General features: G+C 41.2%; 1 protein-coding gene across 4 annotated transcripts; it reads right to left on the bottom strand.

Moving 5' to 3' along the window:
* Window positions 1–1789: 1789 nt before the first annotated feature.
* ERGIC2 (ERGIC and golgi 2) lies at window positions 1790–23495 on the bottom strand. Of its 4 annotated transcripts, none has more exons than XM_035320972.1 (14): window positions 23349–23494; window positions 17713–17858; window positions 14786–14894; window positions 13424–13470; window positions 12195–12265; window positions 11064–11104; window positions 9874–9975; window positions 8999–9094; window positions 7873–7928; window positions 6747–6845; window positions 5393–5490; window positions 3526–3688; window positions 2725–2804; window positions 1790–1996 (listed from the first exon to the last, which is right to left on the bottom strand). In XM_035320972.1, the coding sequence occupies exons 2-14, from the start codon at window positions 17816–17818 to the stop codon at window positions 1931–1933; spliced, it is 1134 nt and encodes a 377-aa protein (XP_035176863.1). In that variant the 5' UTR covers window positions 17819–17858; window positions 23349–23494; the 3' UTR covers window positions 1790–1930. The 4 variants fall into 4 exon arrangements, with proteins under 4 accessions (XP_035176863.1, XP_035176873.1, XP_035176879.1 ...); XM_035320982.1 differs by lacking the exon at window positions 23349–23494 and adding an exon at window positions 19906–20049; XM_035320988.1 differs by lacking the exon at window positions 23349–23494 and adding an exon at window positions 18773–18795.
* Between the last annotated feature and the right edge of the window lie 1928 nt (window positions 23496–25423).

Genomic DNA, 25423 nt, shown 5'->3' with positions numbered 1-25423 from the left:
ACTGAGATCAAAACCTCCGCCGGTGCTGTCTGTTCCATGCAGCTAAGAAACAAGTGTTCGGACAGAGCCCAGAGCAGAACCAGCCCGAGCAGCAGGCAAAAAAGCCTCGGAGGGAAATGCCAAAGAGATTCGGGAACCCCAAGCTTACAGCTTCTGATCTTCTTGCTCACTAAGGACGAGAGTTTGTTTCGCAAGTTGCTGGAGTTTTAATTAGTGTTAAAAAAAAAAAAAAAAAAAAAAAAAACAGAAAGCCATAAATTCCAAAAATAGAAAAAGACCAAACTTGGCTGTCAACCCCAAGGCCCTGCCTTCCTGTCTTTCTCAAGAGTCAAACCAGACAAAGGTCTTCCCTCATTTCCCGCATTTTATTTAGTATTTCAGAAGCCCTTTGCTTTGCATAGGGAATCAACTAAATTATTTATACTGTGCTCATCACCTAGATCCAAGTGTCCAGTACATTACACTAACAGAAGTGAGCAAAATCTCACAACGCCAGAGATTTTTATTCTCCATTGTCAGTCCTCCTTTTTTTTAATATCCAATACGGTAAGGCCAGGGTCAGCACAATCTCCTAATATGTTATTAAACCAATTTTGCTGAGAAGGAATCACACTGATACCATTTTTCACCCTGGTGGAGTAACTGTTTAACCACAGGTGTAAGCCAGTAGTTCAGCAGTAAGACGATGTTCTTCAGTTTCTTGAAGCACCACCTACATTAGTAACATTCACTCTCAATAGCATATTTACAATATAAAACCAATATTGCTCTTTCCATTTATTTTACAAAAACCTTCATGACCAATCAGGATTAACCTCGCGTATCACTTCTCATCATTTGTCTGCGGCTAAATGGTTCAGATTCCCCAAAGCTGGGACTCAGTTGAGGACCACCTCCACTGCTCCCTGCCTGCACAAGCAGACTGCCCAGCCGGCCTGAATCCCATGGTTCTGCAGAATTTAACCAAACCAAAGCAAGGCAGTTTCTTGTTCTTCTTCCTCCCCATCTTCAGGATTTACACACCATGGCTTACGTGCTAGCAGCAGGGGTACAATGAAGGTTGCACCAAAGCAACTCGTTTACTTAAGAAAGGGGCATATGAAGAGTTTTCCTGATCTTTTGCTAGGGAGTCGAGACTACGCTCAGAAGCCTTATTTAAAAGGTTTCTAATTCCACCTCAAAAACCAGCACCAGGCACTGGGAACCCATTCTCAGAGGCCTCGGGCACTTCCACACTAACCACCAAGAGCGATATTGTCTCTGCTGGCTAAGTGGCTGTGTGAAAACAGAGGCACAAACCTGCTCTGCATTAAGGAATGGTGAGACCACAAAGGCAGCAGCTACGACCAACGTTATGGCTTGGGCTCCACCTTACTCCCTGAGTTCTCTCTCTCAAGCAGGATTTTCCAAAATCACTCCCAGCCTGTAAGAATGGCTGAGGGTGGGGGCTAAGATGTCATCGCAGAAGAACATGAAAACCCAAACCCAGTTTGCACAGCTAGAAGAAAAAACCAGCTTTGCTACTGTTCCTCTTTGCCTGCTGCCCGGCCCTTGCCACTTAGTCTGTCCTCCCTGGAGCCTGCTAGCCTTCCCAAGCACAGAATCAGTGCCCGTAAGCAGACACTCCAGTGGCTGATGGCAGTCATCACAAAGATGTTCAGCTTGACCATGAATACTGTACTGGCAGGAACGCTCCTTTAATCCCCAGCTGGTCCATGGCACCAGTCTCAGAACTTCCTATGACTCCAGACGCACTTAAAAAGACAAAAGGTTACAGAAATTTTGTTGCTTGCTTTTTTTTTTTGTAGAGGCTTCATTTTTTTTCCGCTGCCCATCAGCACTGTCTCTGCATATTGCACAATGTTTTCTTTATTATAAAAAAGACGTCTTCTTTGTCAGGCAGGACGAAAGAAAATTCTCTCAGGAGGCTCTAATGTGTGTTATTGTCTGTACTTAGAGGTAAGTGGTTGCTTGTGTGGCCATCAGGAAGTGGGACCTAGTGAAACGAAAGCCAAGTGTTATTAGCGGCTTGTCTGAGAACATTAATCCCCCACTGCCACCCCAAAACCACATTTCTTCTCCAAAATTTGTACAGTTCTTATTACACAAGTCTATTTACCTTCCCTTATCTCCTCCCACTCACCTAACTTTGCCAGCTGGCAAACTTGCTTCAATTTATCAATGCTTTATATCAATAAAATCAAAGTTTCTAGAGGAACATCACTATTAATGTCCAACGTAAAAGACTGCTCAGCTCTTCCACACTGCTTACCGCTAGCCCACAGGCTGACCAGCAGTAACCCTGAACACCTGAGGCACTCGGTGCCTCTTCTTCAGTCAGCAGGCCAAGCAGAAAAAAAGAGTAAGTGAGGGAGACTGCTGAGGCCTGGGAAAACAGCTGATTTTTGGAGCAATGTGAAAAATAAGAGTAGCATAGCATGGATGAGAGAAGGAATGTATCAGAGAAATCTGTAACAAACTTGGTTTCATTAAGTTAACTTCTTAGAAAACACCTTAGTTCCTTAGTTAGTTTTTTTTTTTAAAGGCTGCTGAATCTCCACTCATACGGATGTCAAAGGGAGAGCTATTGTGAGCATCTTAAATTCTCCTGGGGCCAAGTCCCAAAGTTGTCCTATTTTATAATAGCTCCAACTCCAAAATCTTATCACCCATCTTCAGGTAGCTGTACCACTTACTTAATACCTATGAAGTAGTTTTTCTTACCGATGTAGATCTGTAAGAGCCCAGTCTGAACCGGCAAAAAATAACTTCTGCTACAAATCTTCCAAAACCATGTAAAATTCCTGCAATGTAAACAAAATTTGAATTGTCACAAGAAGTAAGACCGAAGTATTTATGGAAATATTACAACAAAACTCTACAATACCTAAAAACAACACAGTGTAATAGAGCAATATGCAAAATGCTAAGAAAATAATTATCAAAAAAAAAAGTGGAAACATCAAGGAAGGAAACAAAATTCTAACATTATGAAATGCATAGGTAAAAACAAAAACAAGGCTACCCAAACATGTAATTCCCCCTGCCTGGCTTCAACAGGTGAAAATACACTCTGTGAGACAGAAACATCTACTTTGAAAGACAGCTCTTTCACTACACCCTCTTCAAGTGAAAGCTAGAAACATATAACCGGGCGCCTTGCTTACAAGTTCTGTTGTGACTAACAAAAGGAATTGTGCCTCGTTGACTTGGTTTATTTCCTCTGAAGACCAAATCCTGCAGTGCGTTGACAAGTTACATAAGGAAAATCCTCCCAGTGACTTCAGATGGAAAGGTTACCTCAACTTTTGGCATCGATTTAGCACAAGAACCCAGCTACAGAAAATACACAGAACATCAGAAGGAAACAGCAGCCCCCTCCAGACAAAGCACTGTGGGACACTGACAAGGAGTAGCTTTTACTGCACATTTCAGGACTCCCTGTTATTTATCCATAACATACAGTAACCTATTAAAAAATAAGATCTAACAGGCGTAAGAAAAAGGCAGAGTACAGACAGTTACCTGTAGTTGAAAAAATTCCCCCAATAATGCCACAGAGACGTACTAAGAACTGCCAAAAAGGCATGTGCTCTTCTGTCACTGTCACCATAAGTGAACTGATATCGTATTTCATGAATATTCCTGACACCCCGTGGCTGCCAGCTGCATGGTTAATTACTCTTTCCTGAGAGACAGAAGAGAAACACAAGTTAGTTGCACCTTATTAGTCACAAGGAAAACAATCTGAATAGATCTGAGGACAAAAGTACTGCAAAGAGATAAGGCTCACAGCCTTGGTCTAGGCTGTGAAATCAAGTGCGTGCACTGCTGAAATGCAGTGCCCCAGCTCCTCCTACTTTATGCACTGCTATTAATCACTTAACTTCAGGAAAGTGATTAATCACAGAACTTCAGGAAAACATTTATGCTGTTGAACAGCCTGAGCTACAGCAATTTTCTCAAGAGGTACATGCAAATCTGCATACAGCATCTACAGCTTGTTAGGCTTCATCCTTCTCCGTCCTTAGAAGCACATCTCTAGATTTACGTGCCACAGAGGATTTAAGTGCTGGTTCTCAGAAAGCATCAGGGAAGATCCTAAACTTGAATATTCCATCATAAAAATTCAGAAGCCTAATTTTAATTAGATCAATGCTTTTAATGCCTTTTTTTTTTTTTTTTTTGCTCATTGTATGCTTGCTCTGCTTCCTATTATGCTCACCATTTATGCTTACTGCATTCACATTTTAGCCAGGGCTAGCTGACCACCTTTCTCTGGGTCTGCACACATTCCTACTCTTACACAATAAATGTGTTCATTTGTCCTGTGATTAACTGCTCTTAATAGTCTTTTCTTAATAGCTCATCTGCTGGGGGGGGTGCTTTCCAAAGGTAAACACAAGCACACTTTACAGGGCACAGGGCTCCCTCCTGAGAGAGGCTGAGCAAGTACATAATGCCACTTTGTCTCCTCTATTACCAAGTTTTTCTCCCTCATAACTTGAAAGTGTTGCAACCTTCCTCCTAAATAAAACTGCCATCCTAATCTCTGAACTTCCTTTTAACTCAAGGCTTCCTCCATAACCTTCGCTTTAGCTGCTGGTTTTAATTAAGCTTTTTCACAAAGATTTTTTTTTTCTTGGCTTGTGAATAAAAGATCAAAATGTAGTTCAGAGCCTGGAAATGATGAGACATAGCTGGTACATGTAAGGCCTTTTCTCTTATTTACACGAGTCTTTTAAATTGGTATCTTATGATTTGCTCATGCACCACACTGCAATAACTACTTCCTTTATAGATTCAGCATCAAAAGTTTCTCCAAGCTCAGAAGAATTGGAAACTCTCCAGTCTGAAGAATAATTAAAGTTAGTGGTTCAACAAAGGCTACACGAGATAGCTGAGAGACAGAAACGCTGTATGTTTTGTTTCATACACATTATTTCCATTCCTAACACTCCACAATCAAGTTCATGACATCGTGACATGCAATTTTCATTTTATTTCCCACACAGACAAAAACCTCAAAGGCCAAGTATTTTTAAGGCTACACACAAGGTTGCAGACCTGTAACTTACAGGACTTCCCCACCGCCATTAGCATCTAGCAGAGTAAAAATGACTGGACTCTATCATTAATTCTAGCATCAGACACCAGATTTAGAAATGCAAAACACTAATGCAAGAAGTTACCACGCACCAGCAAGCAGTTATATTTGAACATCAGAATCACACAATTTACAGATAAATTCAGTGCACTGGCATATTTTAGAGTGTACGTTCATAATAGAGGAGTTTTCAAAAACTAAGCCTCAGTTCTCACATTTGAGCTTTTGTTAAGACCAATCACTGCCAGATTTCCCCCTGCATGGTTCTCTCTTATTTCCACTTACCCTTTCTGTCACTGAAAATTGATGAGTTTCTGCTGAAATTTTATACGTATGGAGTTTGGTTGGCACAACTGTGATAAAATACTGGAACATCTGGTTGTCTAGAAGAAGACAAATGTCACTGTTCAATTCAGTACCGAGTAAAAAGATCATGTGAGACACAGTCATCAAGAAGTCAACCAAATACTGTTTAAGACAGTTAACTAACACCATTCACTGTAGGGACGTTCTTCAAGGGATCACAGAACTGCCAAGACTACTTCAGCACAATCTCCGTGAACAAAGTTTACCCGGGGCACAGCCTACATCACTTTTGTACTCCGAGAAATTTACATATCACCTACTTAACAAAAAGATTCATTAAAGTCAGGCCACTCAGATCTATAAATGCAATGCATAGTTTCCCAGGGCAGTAGAATGAGTTTCACAGTCACGTTTTACATGATACAAACTGCCACAGGCATATTCATCTTGACAATGGTTTGAATAGATTTTAGGCATTTAATCATCCACGTAAAGCCAGAATCCCCTCTCAACTCGTTATGGTTTCCTCTCTTGATTAGAGAGTCTTCTAGAGACTTCTTCTAAAGCAATCAGTAGGCTTATGCATTTATGATTGCTCTGTCTTCATTCAATTCCCTTAGAGAACAAACATTGAGAAATTGAAGCAATTTATTTCAATTACACAAAATCATTCTGGCTGGAAGAGCCAACGCACCAAGGACTGACTTTGAAGTAACAGCAGCTTTAGCAGGTCCTGGGGATCACTCACATGGGGAATAGGAGAAGTCAGAAGATGAGACACGGGTATCTCTGTAAAGTAGGTTACTACTTTATTTATACTACTACTTTATTTATACATGAGAAAACAGCAATAAACTAAGACTCCTGATGCCAGATATTTTACTTTTTTTTGGTGGTGGATTTGGGGGTTTTGTTTGTTTTTTGAGGTTTTGGTGTGTTTTTTTGTCATTGTTTTATTGTTGTGTTTTAATCCAAAAGTTGGTTTCCCCCCCCAGTTATGACAACAATTGGTTCTATGACCCTCCTCTGTAGCACACAGTTGCAAAACTCTTTGCAACTAGTGCAGGCATACAGTAACTTCAATACAAGCCTCGTCTAAACTGCAAAACATCTTTAGCAAAGCAGTGAGGTCCAACAATACCAATCTTAAAAAGAAACTTTCGAAGATGCCATGTCAGTAATCAAACAGTGTAACGTTCACTACCAGATTTAATAAGGCGTATTAATTGTAAGCCACACAAATCATGAAATGTGATAATGTTTTATATGTAATTATTGAAAAATATACAAAACAAGATGCTTTTTTTTTTTTTTTTGAACACACAACACTTACGGTCTGATGCTATTTTTTCTGTTCCATCCAAGGGATTGATAATTCCTGGAATAAGCTCTCCAAATGACAAATGATCTATTCTATGTGAGAAGTTGTAGGCTGAAAAACAATACAAAAGAATGAGACAATGTTTTTAAACTATGAGCTTCTGTATCTTTCTCAGAGAAAAGGACATACTTAATTCTCACATTGGAAAACATATTCAGAATACTTAAAACACCAGTGTGCATTTCATTGGATTTGTGCTTGTAATTGTAATAAATCTACATCCGTATCTCAAACACAATTCATATTTGAAATATTCAGAAAGAAATTCAGTTTCTGTACAAAAGAAATTCTAAAACAAATTATATCTGTATTTGAACCAACCTAGAAGCTGAAGAGAGTCAAAAGTTCACAATGGGAAATTTCTTGTTCATCCAATACCAAAGTTCTACAATTCAGGTTGTTCCACATAAGTGTTAAGAAGACTAAAATTTTATAAATTAAACATACAGAGGAAACACAAGGCAACTGTCATTACATTGCCTGATTTTGCAAACATCTGAGTTCCATCATATTAAACACCTGTGCTAATGTCCATTCAGAGGCAGACATGGAGATTGAAACCAATTAAATACCAAGTTCATTTTTCACAGTAAGTCACCCTTGCCTACCAATAAGTATTGCAACAACACACATTTAGTTTCCAGACGCATAACCTAAAAAATGAAGCGTCTAGGGACAGAGGTCAAAAACTTTTAATTTTTTGAAAAACAAATTTTGCAGGGAATTGGTATTTTGGTCTGAAATGCAAGAATTTCATGTGGTATCTGCGTTACAACAAAATACATCCAAGATTTCTGTGTTATCATTATCTTATCATTACTATAGAAGCAACTTATTAGCATTACCTTTACATATAGAAGCAACACTTATCTATAGGTAATACTAATAGTGTTAAACATATAGGGGGAAGGTGAAATCACTACTGAGTTACAACATTGAAAAGAATATTCTTCACTCTCTTCTGCAATTAATTGCCCAGCTAGACGACCTCTGCAGCAACAAGCTATGTTAATATATGAAACAGATGACAGCAGTGTGAAAGAAGCAATACTCGTTCATAAGGAGATAAAGAACTTACACTCATGGCTTACAAGGGCTGCCAAGTGTGCATGGCCTCGAGGGTGTGGTATTGCCCTAAAGAAAGGGAAATATGTTTTATGGAAAACTCATTCAATTAAGCCACGCACACACAGTTCTCCTAAACAGGATTATGTAGAAAAATTACCTCTCCCTATTTCAATACTATATAGGGAGAGAATGTCTTTTCATTTATTTATATATGAGGACTACACCAACTAACCAGGTAATGACTAACAATGAGGTATGAAGCAGGCCAGTGAAGAAAGCAATCCAAAAAAAAGTAGCAGAAGGGGAACAGACTTAACAGCAACAGAATGCAATGATGAGCAAAAGGAAGCAAGGGAAAGCAAAAGATTATTCTGGGTTTAAAAACTGGAGACAGGAAGAGAGAAGTTCAGACAGTCCATATGAAAGGCCAAACAACTGGCTTTGAGAAGGGCTTAAGAAGCTGGACATCTAGGTACAAATCAGAGAGGTGGCTCACGACCAGACGGAAGACACACTTGGAGAAACATCCACACAAAGACAGCAGCTGGAATTACATGTGGATAAATTACAGAGTACAGACTGCGTGTTAAGGTCTCTGCTGAAAGAGATGGCAGAGAGGTAAGTGAGGACAGCAAAGCTGGAGAGCACAAAAAAAAAATTAAACACAAAGTTGTATGAGATGTACCTAAGCTAATACCATTACAGAAGCATATCAGAAAGTCTCTCTTCAAATCAAGATGAATGGGAATTTAGCTCCCTCACTATGGTTCTGTTACTACGTTATGTCAGCTTTGAGAAGTCTGGACAGGCCCAGAGATGGAAAGCCGGTACAAGCAATCCACTCCATGTCATATATTTACTGAGGGCCTATTTTCAAGAGGTTTCATCCTAGAAGTCAATGGAATTCATAACCACTACACTGAGTGCAAGAAAGAACTAGCAAACTTATTTTAATAGCTTGTAAGAAATTTGTTTCAACTGCTCCAGGAAATACACCACATGGACGATGCATGTGTTTGTCACAGTTAATGAAAAAAGTAACTATTTAAAACCTTAAAAGCACACACACATATACATGCAGGTACTACACACAATGGAGAAGTCTTTTTTATTTTCAGAGACTGAACAGAACATACTTGCCCACAGTTATGTGAAAATTCCCTGCCACTTTATTGACATACAGATGGCCATGAATTCTGCATGCATCTGGAGACTGTAATGAATTATCTTCCCTGTTTAAACAAAACCAACATAAAGAGTACTTGAGAATATTTGTTAACAGAAATAACAGTAGTATAGTTAGATTTTCTTTTTTCTGGCACAAAGATAAAGCATTATCATCTACCTCTCCTTATCATATCCTCCTGGAGCTATATTAGGGATGGTAGAAGGGAGAGAAATGAATAAAGCTCAGCCAGAGGAAAACAATAAGCTTCTGTTCATATTTGTATTCAGAGATCTGGCCTACAAAGCTAACATATAACACTTGAACAACTAAACAGTAAATGTCCCAAGACCTTACATATATCTTGCTGCTCTGTGAGATTTTTTTTTCAATTATTTCTACCAGATATAGATTATTCTGAAAGTTTTCTTCCTACACGAACAGAGCAAAATGTGCGTCACAACACTGTCACAAGAGCTTTCAACTTTTTTTTTTTAACAAAGCCTTCCCTTCCCACACTGTAGTATATAATATTCCCCTTCCCACGCTGTACTATAGTGTTCAATACTGTCTGTATTATGTGTGTACATATATATGTATGTACATATTTTTGCATATATATACACACAAAGAAACCTGTAAGCCTTCTCCATGTTGGAAAACCCAGAGATTTTCAGAAAACTACAGCCCTCGAAAACAAGCAAATACACTATTTTAAAATGCAATTAAAAGCACTAACGCCTTCTTTTCTTCCAAACTTATCTTCAAGAAAAAATAATAAGCCTACAAAAAAAAAGAAGTCTAATTAAAGGGTTCCGGGGGATAAACACCCCAACTTCTTCTTACCGTGGTGGCAATGCTGTAGAAGCACTTTTAAAAGCACTTTTGAATATCACATCTTGAAGAGAGTGTTCTTCCTGCAGCCTACTCTGAATTAGCTGCAGCATCCTAAAGGTTATACAGACAAGTGTGAAAGCATGCAATATAGAAATAGAAAATAAATTCACAATTATCAGCTTCAATTGCAGGTTATAAATAGGAAAGTTAGCAAGACTTCATGTCAGTAAACTGAAAATCAGATTTTATGCAATCAAAAAATAGAAGTAAATATAGCTTACAGTTTTGCTGCTAATTGCAGTGCATTATTAAAATACCAAAGCTAGACAGACTCTCAAATAAGCTGTTTTTTTCCCCCCACAGTTATCAGCACAATGATCACACATCACCAAGCTATTCCAATTTCAGCGATAAACTGTGTGTCAACTAACATACACAAAAGATTCAAACTCATTTGCTTTGCCTGAATGTGCAATCTGTTATTATGGCTCAGCTTTGACATTCAGATGTCAAGCTGTCTGTGTCACGCATCTGAAGCCCCAATTAGAACCTGTGCTACCAAGCATTCACTTGGTAATGTAAGCTGAGTGAGTCTGTGTACTTATCTTGTCTTGCAACAGCGTGACCCAATTCCACAAATCAGTCCAAACCCAACGGAGGAATTCTTATCCAAGTAAACTATTGAAGCAGTCTGCAAGCCTCACATAAAAGCACGTTGTGCATTGTATGCACAGCCTTGGCTAAAACTGTAAAAATAAACATTTCCCCCACCCTTTTTTTCAGGTGTCTTTTGGAATAATGTAGCTAAATTAGTAACACATCTGTCAATAGAAGATGAGCTATTCTGGCAAACCATTTGTAATTCTTCTCATGACAGCAAATGAACAGTTCTATGAAGAACTATAATCTTGCATACATTATTATACAAAATTAAACAAAACCCTAAGTATATTTATAGTAAATTCACTAAAAATGCCTGAAATGACAGCATTTCACTGAAAATAGGGGAATTTTTGTCATAGGGGAGATCTCAAATGATGAGAAAAGCAAAGTAATTTTTTTTTCTCACAGGTTTGCACTCAAATTACAAGCAGGACCTGTCAGACCCAAGACATGGCTCTGTTATGTGACTCAGGTATACCTCAAGGTTGCTTCCACTACAAATAACACAAGCATGCATCTCAGTACTTTAGAGTTACCTTTGCCATTCTTTTTGTTGTGGGCTGAGTTCAAATACTACCTGAAACAAAAATAACACACCTAATAAAACACACAGAAAGCACTGGTCCCATCCCCAAAACCTAGGACAGACCTGGCAGGGTGGGAAGTTGTGGGAGGCTAGAAACAAGCCCCCACTAGGTACCACATACTGAAGTTTATAAAAGGTTTTTGCACTTTAAATCCTCCCCTTCAAAAAAAAAATATTCACTTGCTTCCATTTGTAACTTCAGAATCTTTTCCTAAACCTCTACTAACTTGGGTTAGCAGTCCCTTCTGCTAACCCAAAAAGTCCCTAGACTTAACCAAAAAGTCCCTAGAAGGGCAGGCCCTTCTAGCCTTTGACTAATAGAGGCTAGAAGAAGCAATAAGCAGCAATTTAATTCTAAGTGATACCACTGACATGGACGATTCTGATGAAAAAAGCAATGAAATGAGCAGAGAAGCAATCGCTGGAAGACAAGGGTTCAGGTGCAGCTTATTTCTGGGGTCACTCCTCACTGAGGATGTCTGGAAGACAAACTACCAGACCTCCCCTACTTCAATATGCCAGTTTTCTGTAAATGATAAATTACTTGTATACAGTATAATTACTTCAACGGTATTATGCAAGTCCACTTTAGGAGCATAGGCACTTCTGGTTTGCAATACAGAAATTAAAAGGATGCTTTTAATTTAATCTTGCCATTCCGTATTATAAGGATATCAAGGTGCCTTTTCACTTTCTTAGAATCACAATATTCTTCTAGTTAAAAAGCAATCAGATAAATTCGTTTGAGAGCTCTGACAGTTTTCCTTCCACATTAAATATTATTGGCATTTATCCCAAGAAGTTAAAAAGTGTAAAAATAACTAGCTGTAGAAATCAGTAGCTCAAGAAGCACTGACCTGGGGTGTCTGCTGTGTTTGAATCTGCTGCTATTTGCAGAATGAACAAACAGAAATCACAGTGTTAGCCTACTTCCCTAGCAGATTCCTGCAGTGAGCACTGTAGACCTCACTCCAAGATCAGACAATACTCAGGGAGGCTCTACACAGCCCAACTGTGGCAAAAAAATAAAATAAAAAGATACAAGACAGCAAGCCAACCCAGCATCACAGAATGAACTTACTGGTTCATAGATTAGGCCATCTGCAGAGGCGACCATCGTTTCTGCTAAGTCCAGAACATCAGCCCCCACATCTGTTTGAAAAAGGGAGAAAAACATTGAGGCATATAGATGATAATGAACAAAAAAAAAAGTGTTCAAGGTAAGATGACGTTTCACAGTACAGTGATAAACCTTCAGTGTAAGTTACTGTGGAGAAGAATGGGAGAGGGGAAGGGCAACTTAACTCTGCATTTCTTGTTAAAGTCCAAACCAAAAGAGAAGCAAAGCTATCAAGAAGTAGATTACTATGGGGTGGTGTGTGTGTGTGTGTTCAACCTATTAAACCTCAAAGTATCATGAACTGATGCACTGTGACCAGAAAGAAACTCTTCACACTTGTGATATATCCTCCCTGATGTAACACCTTCGGAGATGTATACACTAACATATACCAGCTTTCTAGGATCTGTTATGTGCAAGTTACTGTTTTTGTTTCACAAGCACAGAATCCAAACCAAGACTAGCCAAAACATAAGATAGTTTTACTTCTCAAACTTGAACAAAACAAAAAACCTTGTAATTTCAGAATTTTCAAACTTTTGATGCTATCTAGAAAATAGTTTTTAAAATAAGTTTCCAGAGGAGGTATGACTTGTGAATTAATATTTGTGAGACAAACGTAAGTACCATATAATTACACTAGTCAAAAAAAGACTTGAAGATTTGCTTGTATTGCTGGCAGAAGCAATACTCTGAGTCCAGGACAGTTAAGATCACTGCATCCAGCTAATGGTTCATTACCTAACTGTTCTTAAAAGAATTGCAAGCACTGCCTCTAAATAGGAAGGCATTCATATGTTATAACCTAGTGGTTCCAGTATTGTTCAACAGCAGACCAGGTTAATATTTGCAAAGTTTGTGACTGTGATAAATTCCTGCTGCTAAGTTGTGTCTCACAATGAACTTGTAGAATATTTCAGGTAGAGAAAGACTGGAACAACAAATCATTTTCTTTCTGAAAGATAAACCAAAGTTCTGCCAGATGTGAATGACACAGCATAAATGCTTTTTTTTCTTATCTCATACCAATTCTTTCAGTAAGTCTTATCAGTACACTACATGCCACCAAGAGCAGAATAAATCCCAGTGTTAAAATAAGTACTTTGAACAATATCCAGCCATACTGCAAGCAAAAGCGTACACTAAAGAGTCCTTACAATGCTTTTAACCTTTCACTGATGGATACTTACACTGACACCTCATGGCAACTGTAATATCAATATTGATTCTTAGCTTACTGGAAAAAAAGGCAAAAAAAGTAATAATTAACAGCGAGTACAAGTATCAAGAGAAACATTACTAAATTTCGCACATTACTCACAGAAATAGAGTCAAATGACAAAATTCACACCAACAAATATAAACCACTTGAAATTTGGGTGAACCAATACAGTTTCAATTATTAAAGCACTAAGGACTGTTTATAACTTGAGATAAAAACTCTCCCTATAGTCACAGGGTTCTATCATCTCTGGGGATCTACTTCTGGGAACTCAGCTGACCACAGGTAAATCACATACACAAGTGATTCAATATTGTCTCAGCTCAGGATCAGGCACAGTCAGAAGCTGAGCAATTACAGTGATACCAATTTACAGTGGTTTAAGTTGTCAAAAAACCACAGGCTGAGTGATAAACCTGCACGATCTAACTGCCAAGTCTGCAGCAGGAAGCCTCCCAAGTCCCGTAACTGTTTCGTAAGCACTGGACTTTCCTTCCTTTCTGTGATAACTTCACTAGGGAAGGAACCTATTTAAGAAAGACCTAAGTGTGAAACTCCTGTCTATCTGAATGGATTTTCTCTAAGGAGAAAAAACTTGATTTTGATGCTTCTCCCTTACATTTCTCCCATTTGTTATTCTCTTTGGTATTTCTGACGTACAAGACATCCAATTAATATACATATATTTAGCTTGTTACCACAGCAAACAATTCAAGTCAAACAGCTTTTAAAGTTCTTTCAATTCCAGACGTGTGCCATTTAGAGGTGCTCAGTAGATGAAATATCTAACTTCACAGAGAATCAAGGGTGCCTAGCATCACCTTGGGAAAAAAGGCAAACGCAGTCCAAAGCACATGAAATCAACAGCAAATGTCTACTCAGTGATCTTGGGGACCACAACAACAGACAAGATCAGAAGCAACCTCTAGATAACCCAGTTCTGCGTGCTCCAAGTTCCATCTCCAGCAGCCTGAAGTATAACAGCAATATACCACCTGTAAAAACTAGCATCATGCAGCCTTGGTGGGCTTACATAGCTGATGGGGAGCTACAGATTACAATGTCCTCTGAATCATTAGCAAATAGATCCTCACAGGTCTCCTTCACCAACATACCTACACTATTTTGACTTCTTCACTGCAGTAATCTCAGTTTCTCTTCTTCACAGATTCCAGGAAAAAAGCCACAAGTCGATCAACATAAGATAAATTACCCCCCCCCCTTAGTATTTCAACCATAAATTGCTTGCAAGTCACAAGAATATCTCACATCTATTCTGTCCTGAAAGGCAGACAACTTCAATTTTAAAATTATAATGAATAAAAATTACCTAGTAAAATCCTTGTCTACTTCATATTCGTACTTCATCCACGTGTCCCGATACACCATAAATTCCATTACAGTCAGGAAAGCTATTGTTGTAAATGCTATCAGAGAAACTGAACAATTAAAAGAAAATTAGATTGTGACAAACATTCAGGAACAAAAGCAGGCCAAAATTCCACAATCTGAGTATTACCAGTACAATACTGATATCTTTGATTGGTTTATAAATCCATAAGCTGCTCTTAGATGAGTGTTTTCATACCTACAGTATTTTCTTTTGTATAGGAAAGGAAGAGAAAAAGTCATACTTTTGCATCAAGAAAGGACTTTTCATATTAAGTACAGTCAAATACGGGAATGGTTATGAAATCCCCGGGGGATTTAGTAACAGCTTAGATACTCCAGAGCATAAAACACAGACAAATCACTGCCAGAGTTGGACTAGGCAAAGATAATCCAAATTTCAAGTATGAAAGAAGGAAAAGGTGAACTCTGAAGTCCCTTCAATCCTCCACTTCTCTACAACTTATGTTTTTATATTTTTAACGTATTTTTTTTTATCTAGTTGTAGAGCCAAGAAGCTGGCAGGTAACAGAAATAATATGCATTGCATACACCATCCAGTAAGCAGAAGGTACCCTTAGATTACTTGTGGATAGGAACAGTCAGGACTGCCAGCCCCATTACTTTGAATAAGTTCATCTCGGGGGATAAGCAGCATGTAGCTGTCCCTTCTATCAACAGCTAATTGCAGAACTCTTTTGAAGTTATTTTTAGGGAAAAAAAACTAAATGGTGCAATTTAGTACCGTAAGTGCCTCACTTACCTCCACAAATCACACCTGCAAAGTCATGCAATGCAAAGGGAAGATCACCTGACCACACACAGTCAGAAACATGGCAAATGCACAGATGCGTTCCCTATGCACCCTTTATTAAATTAAGGCTTTTGTTAAGTTGGAAAACCTTCAGTTACTACAGCACAGTAGTGATCTATACAGCTTATTTACAGTGTGTTTTCTGTGTTGTGTTGAGTATTTCTGTGGAGTGTGTGAATGGCAGCCTAAGAAAAACAAGCCTGCTGTTCATAGGCTTCGATTCACTACACCGTGGTCTACAGCCCAAGGCTGGCAGCAGGGGAGCAAAGCCACTGTACTATAGTACTGGAAAAGAAACCACCAATTGCTTTCAGTAACATTTCAAGTTGAAGCTTTAACTTGAAGCTATGCAACGAACATACATATAAAGACCTTCATGTCAAGACAGACCACGAAAGCAGATGCACTCATCAGTTAATTCTTCCAGCCATGTTTCCTCTTGGAGGCCAGTAGCCCAGCCATGCACCGTGAAAGCTGGAGCCTTACTGCCAACCCAAACCCACCAGGAAACAATCACAGCAGCAGAAGCTTTCTGGGCAATTCTGAGCAAAGGAATTTGTGGAATTGAGTAGGTGAAATAAGTCTTTTAGACTAGACTTTCTTTTCTGAAGGCTCTCTTAGCCTAGAGCCAGAGTCAAACTTCAGCCAGAGTGATTAGTCCTTCTTATACAACAGGTTTTAAGATGCTGAAAAGCTGTGAATAGAGTCCTGAAACGTTATGCATCCCTGTCACACCAGAAAATGAACCTGGTACTTGAATTCTGAATGAAGGGGAAACACTATATTCTATGCCACTATAAATTCTGAATAGGACAATCATATAGTGTCATAAGGCTATTGGTATAAACCATATACAAATGTTTGTGACTGTAACTGTTGGTGCTGAGAAATCCTTAAGGCACCCTTCAACAAACGGAAGTTCTCATGAAGTATGATGCTACACCAGAAAAGAGGACTATTAGCCATTTATTTTTTGTTGTAATTATCGGGGGGGGAAGGGAGCACCTCACTTGCTTCACCTGCAACCGGGCTTTTTAAAATTAATTAAGAGTTATTTCATTACCTCTTAGAGGTTGTTTTACATTCAAGAACCCTTTAATTATTAACTGTGCAATTCAGGAAACAGCAAATACAGATCCTTGTGATATTTACTTCTACACTATAAATCGTGTAATGACTTCAAAGGCTTATCTGCAGATTGCAATTGCTTCTTGTACTTTTTATTCAACTGTGTTTCTGAAATAATTACACAAGACAATTTTTGTTCTCTATTTCAAACCGCTAGCAGTTTCCTATCTACCTGCAAACTATTCCAATAGTTCAACAGATGAAGTCACTGTTTCTGTATCAGGCTGCCTCTAGCCCAGCCCAACCACAGGCAAAAATTTCTGGTCGGATACAAATAGAAAAGGTACTTCTTATAGCTACAGCATTCTGAGAGAAGCTCAAGTGACAGTACAAGCACATGCCCTGGAGTAAAGTGGTTAGTTCTTCAAAGGGCTTTCCTTACTGTTAAAATAACTGCATCTTCAAGACAAGAAGCATTAGAAAGCTGCTCTTCACCCTAATGCTCAATTCTGACAGCTCTGAGAATGGAGAATTATAAGAGCTGGATTTTTTTCCTTCTTTACTTATAAAAGCATAAGCGCTGAATCCAATCTGCGTTTCACTCTGTGCTGACACAGTCTTAGACAGGAACTTAATGCAGAGAAAAGGGAAGGGCTTAGTGGGACTCCACAGCTTACGAAGTTTTATTGCCTTTATTGCCTTGGCACACTGCACTTCCAGTCATAATCATTTCAAAGTGTTTATAGGGATTGTTTACATTTGAGTCGTTCATCAGTTTTGCACAAAAATCTCCCTCGAGATGAGCACTACCTACATCTCTTAGGAGATGATACTATGTCTTTACGTGAAGGAGATCAGCTCTGTCAGTCCACAAAAGAAATCAAGATACCAATTTTGGCTAGTTTCAAACAAACACAGATGCCTGCCTTCATCCAACTAAAGGTTCTACCCTCAGAGCACCATCTCAGCATCTTAGGAAGGCCTACCTGTTCCTCCGCTTGCTGAAGTCTCCACATAGCTTTCAGGAACCTTTGGGAAGGCATCCAGTTCTTTCATCAAATTCAACGTCTTCTTCCGATTCAGTCGCCTCATCTTCAGCACACTCCTCCACTTCCTCCTTCATATATTCCCTCTGAATTGAGAGTAAATTGTTGTGATTAAAAGACACAAACAATTTCGCTCCATCTCAAAACCAACTGACAGTAACGTGGCAATTAAAACCTAAGAAATGTGCTTTCCAGAAACACACCAGACAGCAGGATGGTCATTTTTGCTTCAAGAGAACGACTGAAATTGGCATGTACACCGCTACACACATTCCAGCCACAACCAGTACACTCAGCATTTAATTACTATGAATCATTTACTTCTCAATGAAATTCCTACTTACATACAGAATGAAATTCCTACTTACATACAGATATACAATGAAATTCCTACTTACATACAGATATACAGAATTTTAATTTAAAAAACAAACTTGGTTCTGAAGTAAGCTTGCTAAACAGACCTGACAATGCATGGAAGACATCCACTTAGCAAAAAAAAAAAAAATAGAATTGGCTGCATAAACTCAGGAGGATTTCTAACTGCTCTGGGCTCCTGTATGCAGCCAATGTGGACAGGTCATATACTGAAGTGAAAAAAAAAGGTATTTTGCATTTTTACTTTCACAGTTTTAGAATTTTATGATCATAACAGGATTTTTTTTCCTATAAAAACACCCCCAAAGCAAATTAAGTATCAAATCCTAGCTCTGTCCTTCAGAATCATTTTGGTCCGTGACACAAACTCATTTCCACTTGGAGTCATTGATACCTTAAGCAGCACGATGCTGAGAGAAACAGCCTGCCCAAGAAGCAGTTTTAAACTGTTTCCAAACTCCGCAAATGCACTCACAATGCCATCCTGCCAACACACCGCATGTTTTAACAAGCTGGCACTGCTGCCTTCCTCCTGAGGAAGTGCTGCACTTTGCCCAGAATCTGAAGCTGAGAAAACCACCATGCATCTACTAGATTTGGAAAATTTGTCATATTATCATACCTTGTCTAAAGACACTAAGGCAGGCAAGCTAAGCTACCAGGTTAACACATGAGACACTCATCATCGTCTTGTAGAAAAATCTGCTAATTTATCTCCCCCGTCCCAAGAACACATTGTGCCTCCAACATGGCCTAGTGAAATTACTTAAGAATTATTCCCTGTTCTGCCCCTCCCCAGTGTTATGCCGACTTTGCTACTGTGAAATATTAAGTAGGCTTTACTGGAAATGGAAGTTAACAGATCAAGAATCATGATCTACACCTGCCATTTCCTCACTACAGAAGTTTGCTTCAGATCTTAGTGAGAACGTACAGGTCCTGCACTTGCGAGCAGCAGCCAAATCAGCCAGTGACCAACAAAATAATACTGTGCGCTGCAGAGGATTCAAGGAAAATGCAGTTAGAGCAGGGAGAAAAGATGGATGCTGGAAAAGAAGTTTGGTTATACAGCATCAAACAAAAAAATAATCTGGAAAGGGAGGTTTGGAAGGTCCTGTCCTTACTACACTACATAGCTGTGGTTTATGGGATCATCTCAACTGCACTTAAAGCAATTTAGGGAAAAGCTGGAAAACTTAGGCACAACAATACAGTGAAACTGTTGCTTTGCTGCAGTGACTGGAGCCATAACATTTATTAGCACAGAGGAAACACTGGACAGAGTTGCCTGCCATCCTACAGACAGCCCTGGCATCGGTTCAGCCCCACTGCACGTTCTCCACACCTTTTGTATCATGTGTGGAAACACAACAAACTAAGAGAATTTGAAAGTGCTTTAATAGGAAACTTGCTAAACCACCTTGTGCAGGTAGATATGGGCATTTCTTTAATCTGCAAGCACCGTGTTGTTGATATGTCTTTAATCCCATACACATATCCCATTTATAGGGCCCTGAGGGACACGTTACCTTCCTCCATGCCCCTCTCAGGCCCCAGTAACACGCACACTACGCCCCTCCACCACCCCACGACCCCATAGCCACCTGCACCCCATGGGGCTCAATAGGCAGACCCCCACCCAGCCCCCCGGCACAAACACCCCACACACCCAAGGACCGGCTCAGCCCCGCCGCTCTCCCGCTTGGAGCCGAGCCGGGCCGAGCCGTGCCCCGTCCCCGCCTCCCCCCCCCGTACCTGTGGCGTCTCCGTGCGGTGGGCGAAGCCGGGGGCAGGCGGGGGGCCGCCCCGCTCACCATGGCAGCACGGCTCGGCCCGGCCCGGCGCGGCCCCGCTCCCCGCCCGCCCGCCGCGCGCATGCTCGCCCCTCACACGGGCATGCGCCGCCCGGCGCGGGGACACGCTGACGGGGCTGGGGGGGGGGGGGGGGGGGGGGAAGGGGCGGCCGCCTGGCGAGCGAGCGAAGGAAAAGATAAAATAAATATAATGTATATATAAAGTTTTCTTATATGTTGGTAGGAAGGAAAATCTCTTATATATATTAGTTTCAGAGGTTACAAGGGGCTCAGAACCTCCCTTTATCGTGAGGAACTGCCCCGAGTGCGGAGCTGTGCCGGGGCTCCCCGTGCTCAGTCAAGGATCAGCCGAATGCGCTTGAGCCCCGCTGAGCTGAGGTAAATTGCATGTAGTCAGGGTGAATTAGGCGTTGCCAGTGTGGAAAGGTTCCCCCACTGTACATCCTTTGGATTCCTGAGGCTCTTGAGGACTGTTAATTCCCTACTGCATCAGGATTCACAAAGCCAGTGACGCTCTAGCTGGAGGAAGATCGTGCTCCAAAGAGGGAAGAACAGATAACACAAATTTGTTGAGTTCAGAATTAAAGTGATCAGTTAGGGAAAAGCTGTTTTAGAGTCATAGAATCATTAAGGTTGGAAAAGCCCTCCAAGATCACCTGGTCCAACCACCCCCCTACCACCAATGTCACCCACTAGCCCATGTCCCTAAGCACCACGTCCAACCTCTCCTTGAACACCCCCAGGGACGGTGACTCCACCACCTCCCTGGGCAACCCGTCCCAGTGCCTGACTGCTCCTTCTGAGAAGAAATGTCTCCTCATTTCCAACCTGAACCTCCCCTGGCACAACTTGAGGCCATTCCCCCTAGTCCTATCACTAGTTACCTGTGCAAAGAGGCTGACCCCCAGCTCCCCACACCTTCCTTTCAGGTAGCTGTAGAGAACATAGAGTTCTCCCTCCCCGATCAGCCCAAGGGGCTGAGCCCCACTGAGCTGGGGTAAGTTACATGTAGTCAGGGTGAATTAGGGGCTGCCGGTGTGGAAGGGCTCCCCCTCCATAAATCCTTTGAGTTTCTGAGGCTCTTGAGGATCATTACTCGCTGCTGCATCAGGATCCATGGCCAGCAATGCCCCAACTGGAGGAATAGCGTGCTCCAAAGAGGCAGGAATAGATGCCACAAATTTGTAAAGTTTAGAATTAAAGTGATCAGTTAGAGAAAAGCTGTTACACCAAGTGTTTTTAAAAGCAAACCAGAGAAAGCACTAGTGACCTGGTCTGTGGTAGCTATGCTATTTTAGACACTAGAGGTTTATGGATATAAAAGGAGGCAACATCTATCAGATCTTCTATCTGAATTCACTGGGGGGTGGAGGTGGGACACAACATGACAAGTAGTGGGGAAATGACCAGATTTTGAGCTCACAAGCACGTCTTCTGACTGGGATTAAGGCTGAGATAATAAATGGGTCCTACCTCCCACCACAAACCTTATGCCCTTAGTAACGGCAATGTTTGTTTAACTCCAGAATTCCCCTAAAATCACAGCACTTCCTTCTCCTTAACCCTGATGTCCCCTAGAGCCTTTCCAACGGTGCTGCTACCAGAACAGACTCACAAAGCCAAACTGAACGTGGTTACTTTGTGCTACTGCCACAGTGCCTCGGTTCACAAGTAGCTGAGATACAGACATCTTCCTAGAGCCAGAAGGGGAGATCCTGGATATCGCTTGGGAAGTACCAACACCTTACTCAAGATCAACGTTACATAAAGGAGAAGTGCAGTTTTTAAGATTTTTAACAAATGAAAAACCATTTTACCAAACATTAAATCATAACACCAAACATTTATACTGATAGATCAGAAATAAGACTGAAGACTACTATTTTTTGATGACAAGCAAATAAAAATCCATGCATAACCCCAGAAACGCACAGAAAGTGATAGCTTCACAGCACGAGTACAGATTTGCCCTTTTTTAATAGCTTAGAGAAAAAAAGCAGATTCACAACAAAATTGTTTCAGCTAGCCTCTTAAAGTATACTGCAATTTGAAGAAGACAACCAAGTTTGTCTTGGCATTAACAGCATATGAGAAGGAAAGGAACCTGGAAAGGAGAAAGGACTATGAGCAGATCCAAAGAATACTTTTTGTTCTTTAGGGACAGGTGGACACTAGGCTTTGAAGAAGGAAAGAAGATACAGCAACATGCTTACATTCTCACTGAATTCTAACCTGTCATAATAGTTTTGGCAACTATAATAACTGAACAACTGTATCAGAGTCAAAAAGAGAACATGGCTAGGAGAATGACACTACAAGAGGCAAACGACTGGGCCAAAACCAACTTTATCTACATTTGTTCCCTCATCTCAGGCACAACAGCAGGCAGCTTTAGCCACAGGACTTTAAGCTCTTGTACTGCGGTGCCAGTGTTCACGAGTATTATTCAGCAGCCAGGGATTTCACTGGCTAAGCCGTGCTTTCCCTTGAAATGCTCTCAACACTAAGGACTGGAAAGAGCAACGGAGAGATCTGGTTATTAGCTGTGCATCAGAGATGCTCAACAGATGTTCCCAGAGGCTACGAACTACAGCAACCCAATCTGCTCACAGGCTTTGGCACTACTGCTCAATGCCACACTGAGACGCTTCTGAAAGGAATAAAGCAGCACAGGAAAAAAAACGCTTACAGCTTTGCACCATTATATTCATATTTGTATCTACAGCTGTCTCTGCAGGATTTTACGGGGGAAAACAATAAATGTTTTTCAGAATGTAAGAAAAATAGAGAAAATGAGCGGTATACCAATGTTATCTATTTGAGTATACTACTCCTGTGATACCAGCCCGCTCTGACTCAAACCGTGCTGCTTTCCGGGAGCACCTGCGTGCTGTTTGCTGCTCTCCCCATCCCGTCAGTGCCGGCAGCCTACCAGCACGCACCGAGTTACCTTCGGGAGCCTGAGGGAAGGAGGAAGAAACTCAGTTATCGACCACAGGCCCCGCAGGTGGGCGACTGGGCTGCCCCACGGCTGCCGTTAGGCACACTTTGATTTCAGTGCAGCGTCTAACAAGCTCCCAAAGCCCTCTGAGTCACGAGTGCAGTCATATATGTAGAAATACAGTTGATTTAAAGGGGGGGGCGGGGGGGGGGGGGGGGGGAGGGGAGAAGGAAGCACTTGTTAGCCCTAGCGATTTTTGAAGTACCTTGGTGCTTGGGAAGCACCTTGGGAAAACCCCACAAAACGCCTCACGCCCGTACGGCTTAGCAGAATAGAGGAGGATAAAGACAAAAAGCAACAGCGGCAGAGCACGCTTGAGGCCGGGGAGAGCAGGGGGGCTGAGGCAGGACCGCGAGTAGGAAAGGAGAAAAGGGCCGCTTTACCGCAACGTGGAAGCACCGAGGTGGCATTTGAGGAGAAGGAAGCACAGGTGCAGGAGGGCGAGCGTGGCGATAAGGGCTGGGAGTGGCCGCGGGGGCGGGGAGGGAAATGGCAGCGGGGCGCCGCGCCTCGGGGGCGGGGAAATGGCGGCCCTGGAGGACCCGGGGGCAGCGAGTGGCGGCCGCCCAGCGGCATAGAGCGGCAGCAGCACGGGGGTGGGTGGGGAGCTCGGCGCAGCCAATCAGAAGGAGCCGAGGAGACATTAACCAGAGAGAGGAGGCGGCTAGAAGGGCCTGCTGCTGGGCTTGTCTGCCCCCACCCGGGGGTGGACTCGGTGGTTCAGGAGGGCTGAGGGGAATTTGGGGATTTTCCTTCAAATCGTTTCAGTATCAAGCGTTCCCTGGGTCTTATTCCTTATGATGATTTCTTTTATTGCCAGTCTGTTGTGAAGCAACGTCTTCAGTAGTGTTTTGTTCCTTTTTTTTTTTTTTTTTTTTTTTTTTTTCTTATTTTTAAATACACGTGCATAGTGGTTTGGTCATACCCAGTAATTCCAGTAACACTTGTTCCCTTACCCTGTGGTGGTACAGCAATCCAGTTATGAGGAAAAAAATCTCAAGTGGGCAATAAATCAGCCTATCAGTACTAAGTACACCACCCCAATCATTAGCTGCTGAATTTGGGTGGTGGGCAGAACCTCTTCTGGGGGCGTATTGGTATTAAGTTGGCATACGCACCCTGAATTATCAGCAACAGCCTTTCAAAGAGCATTCATGTGGCCCACAGCATGAATTCAACTTGGTTGGGAAAATAAGCAGGCGATATTGCACCTTTCATTACGATCCCACTCAAGCATGATTGCCATGCAATAAAATATGGGTTTGGGTGGTTTCCAACCTAAGAACCCCATGGGCCTGTATTAATGAGCCAGCAATTACAAATTATGATATTTTTGATAGCCTGGAGCTCAGGAGTCTTCATTGATAATATGAATTGCCAAAGATACTGTAATTTCATTGGTCTTTTGCTGTGTGTCTGTCCTTCTGTCTTGCAATCCCTCTTTGTTAAGGAACTCGGATGGAGGGGAGAGCTGTGTGAGGCTGAGGAGCAGAGGAGCACGTCCTGCTTTCCTTGGGAGCAAAGCAGTGAACCTGGCTTTGCTGGCAGGCACCAGGGAATCGATGCAAGGAGAGCTGCAGAGACTGCATGAGGTGTGGAATTGCTTTTCTTTCCCTGTTAACTTTGCTTCCTATATTTATCAGAATAATTTTTTATTGGGAAGCCCTTGCAGGCTCACAGCTTGCAAAATCAGTCTCCCAGTATGCTTGGTAGACCACCAAATATCTGAAACCACCCTCTGAAAAGGAAGAGTTGATGGGGCATCTCAGAATGAGGTATTTTAGCATGTGTCAAAGACCTCAGCCTGTATTTCCTCCAGGCTTCTGACTGTTGGCCAAGTACTGACTCTTATGGAAGCCTTCTCTTACAAACAGTATGGTCAGGAAATGTTTCTGGATGTTCTTCTTCCCTTTGGGTGCAGGGATCTACAATTCTGTAGTCCTGACATTTATTTAAATCACTGCAGCAAGTGCATAGCGTGTGTATTCTGGCATTGCGTGGCCAAAAGCACTGTTTCTTTGCCTAAAACCTGGATGGAAATCCCCATTCCTCCATAAACAGGAATTGCAAATGCTGTGATACAAATAGCAGTCATTATTTTAGTCTTATTTCTTTACAGTCTTCTAAGTATTCCATTTTCTCGGTGCATCTGTAGCTAGTTTAAATAAAAACAAGTGGCAATTAAAGGAGACCTTTATCTCTATTTACAACATTTTTCCAGTTCAGTGCCACTTCTGTTTTTTTTTTTTTTTGTTTTGTTTTGTTTTTTTTGAGATCATTTTTAAAATTATCGTTATGAGCATTTATTTTCACAGGGTCTCACAATGCACAAGAGCCCAATTAACCAAAAGGAAAAATGTGTTACAGCTACTTAAGCTATCTGAAAAAATCCCAGTTAAAGCAAATTCATCACATAAGTAGGTTGGCTCCATTCTGTGGAATCTGAAATCATTAACCA

The sequence above is a fragment of the Oxyura jamaicensis genome, chromosome 1, assembly GCF_011077185.1.
Source record: "Oxyura jamaicensis isolate SHBP4307 breed ruddy duck chromosome 1, BPBGC_Ojam_1.0, whole genome shotgun sequence".
Taxonomy (NCBI): domain Eukaryota; kingdom Metazoa; phylum Chordata; class Aves; order Anseriformes; family Anatidae; genus Oxyura; species Oxyura jamaicensis.
Note: the sequence above shows the minus strand (reverse complement) of the source record. Positions and strands in the feature narration are given on the sequence as shown.

Excerpts from the sequence above, each read along its gene's own strand:
- ERGIC2 (XM_035320972.1), bottom strand. The coding sequence starts at position 17,818 with ATGAGGCGACTGAATCGGAAGAAGACGTTGAATTTGATGAAAGAACTG. Across the intron at positions 12,266-13,423 it reads AGTTGCCATGAGGTGTCAGT|ATGTGGGGGCTGATGTTCTG; the intron begins GTAAGTATCCAT and ends TTTTTCAAACAG. Across the intron at positions 7,929-8,998 it reads TTTCACATAACTGTGGGCAA|GGCAATACCACACCCTCGAG; the intron begins GTATGTTCTGTT and ends CCCTTTCTTTAG.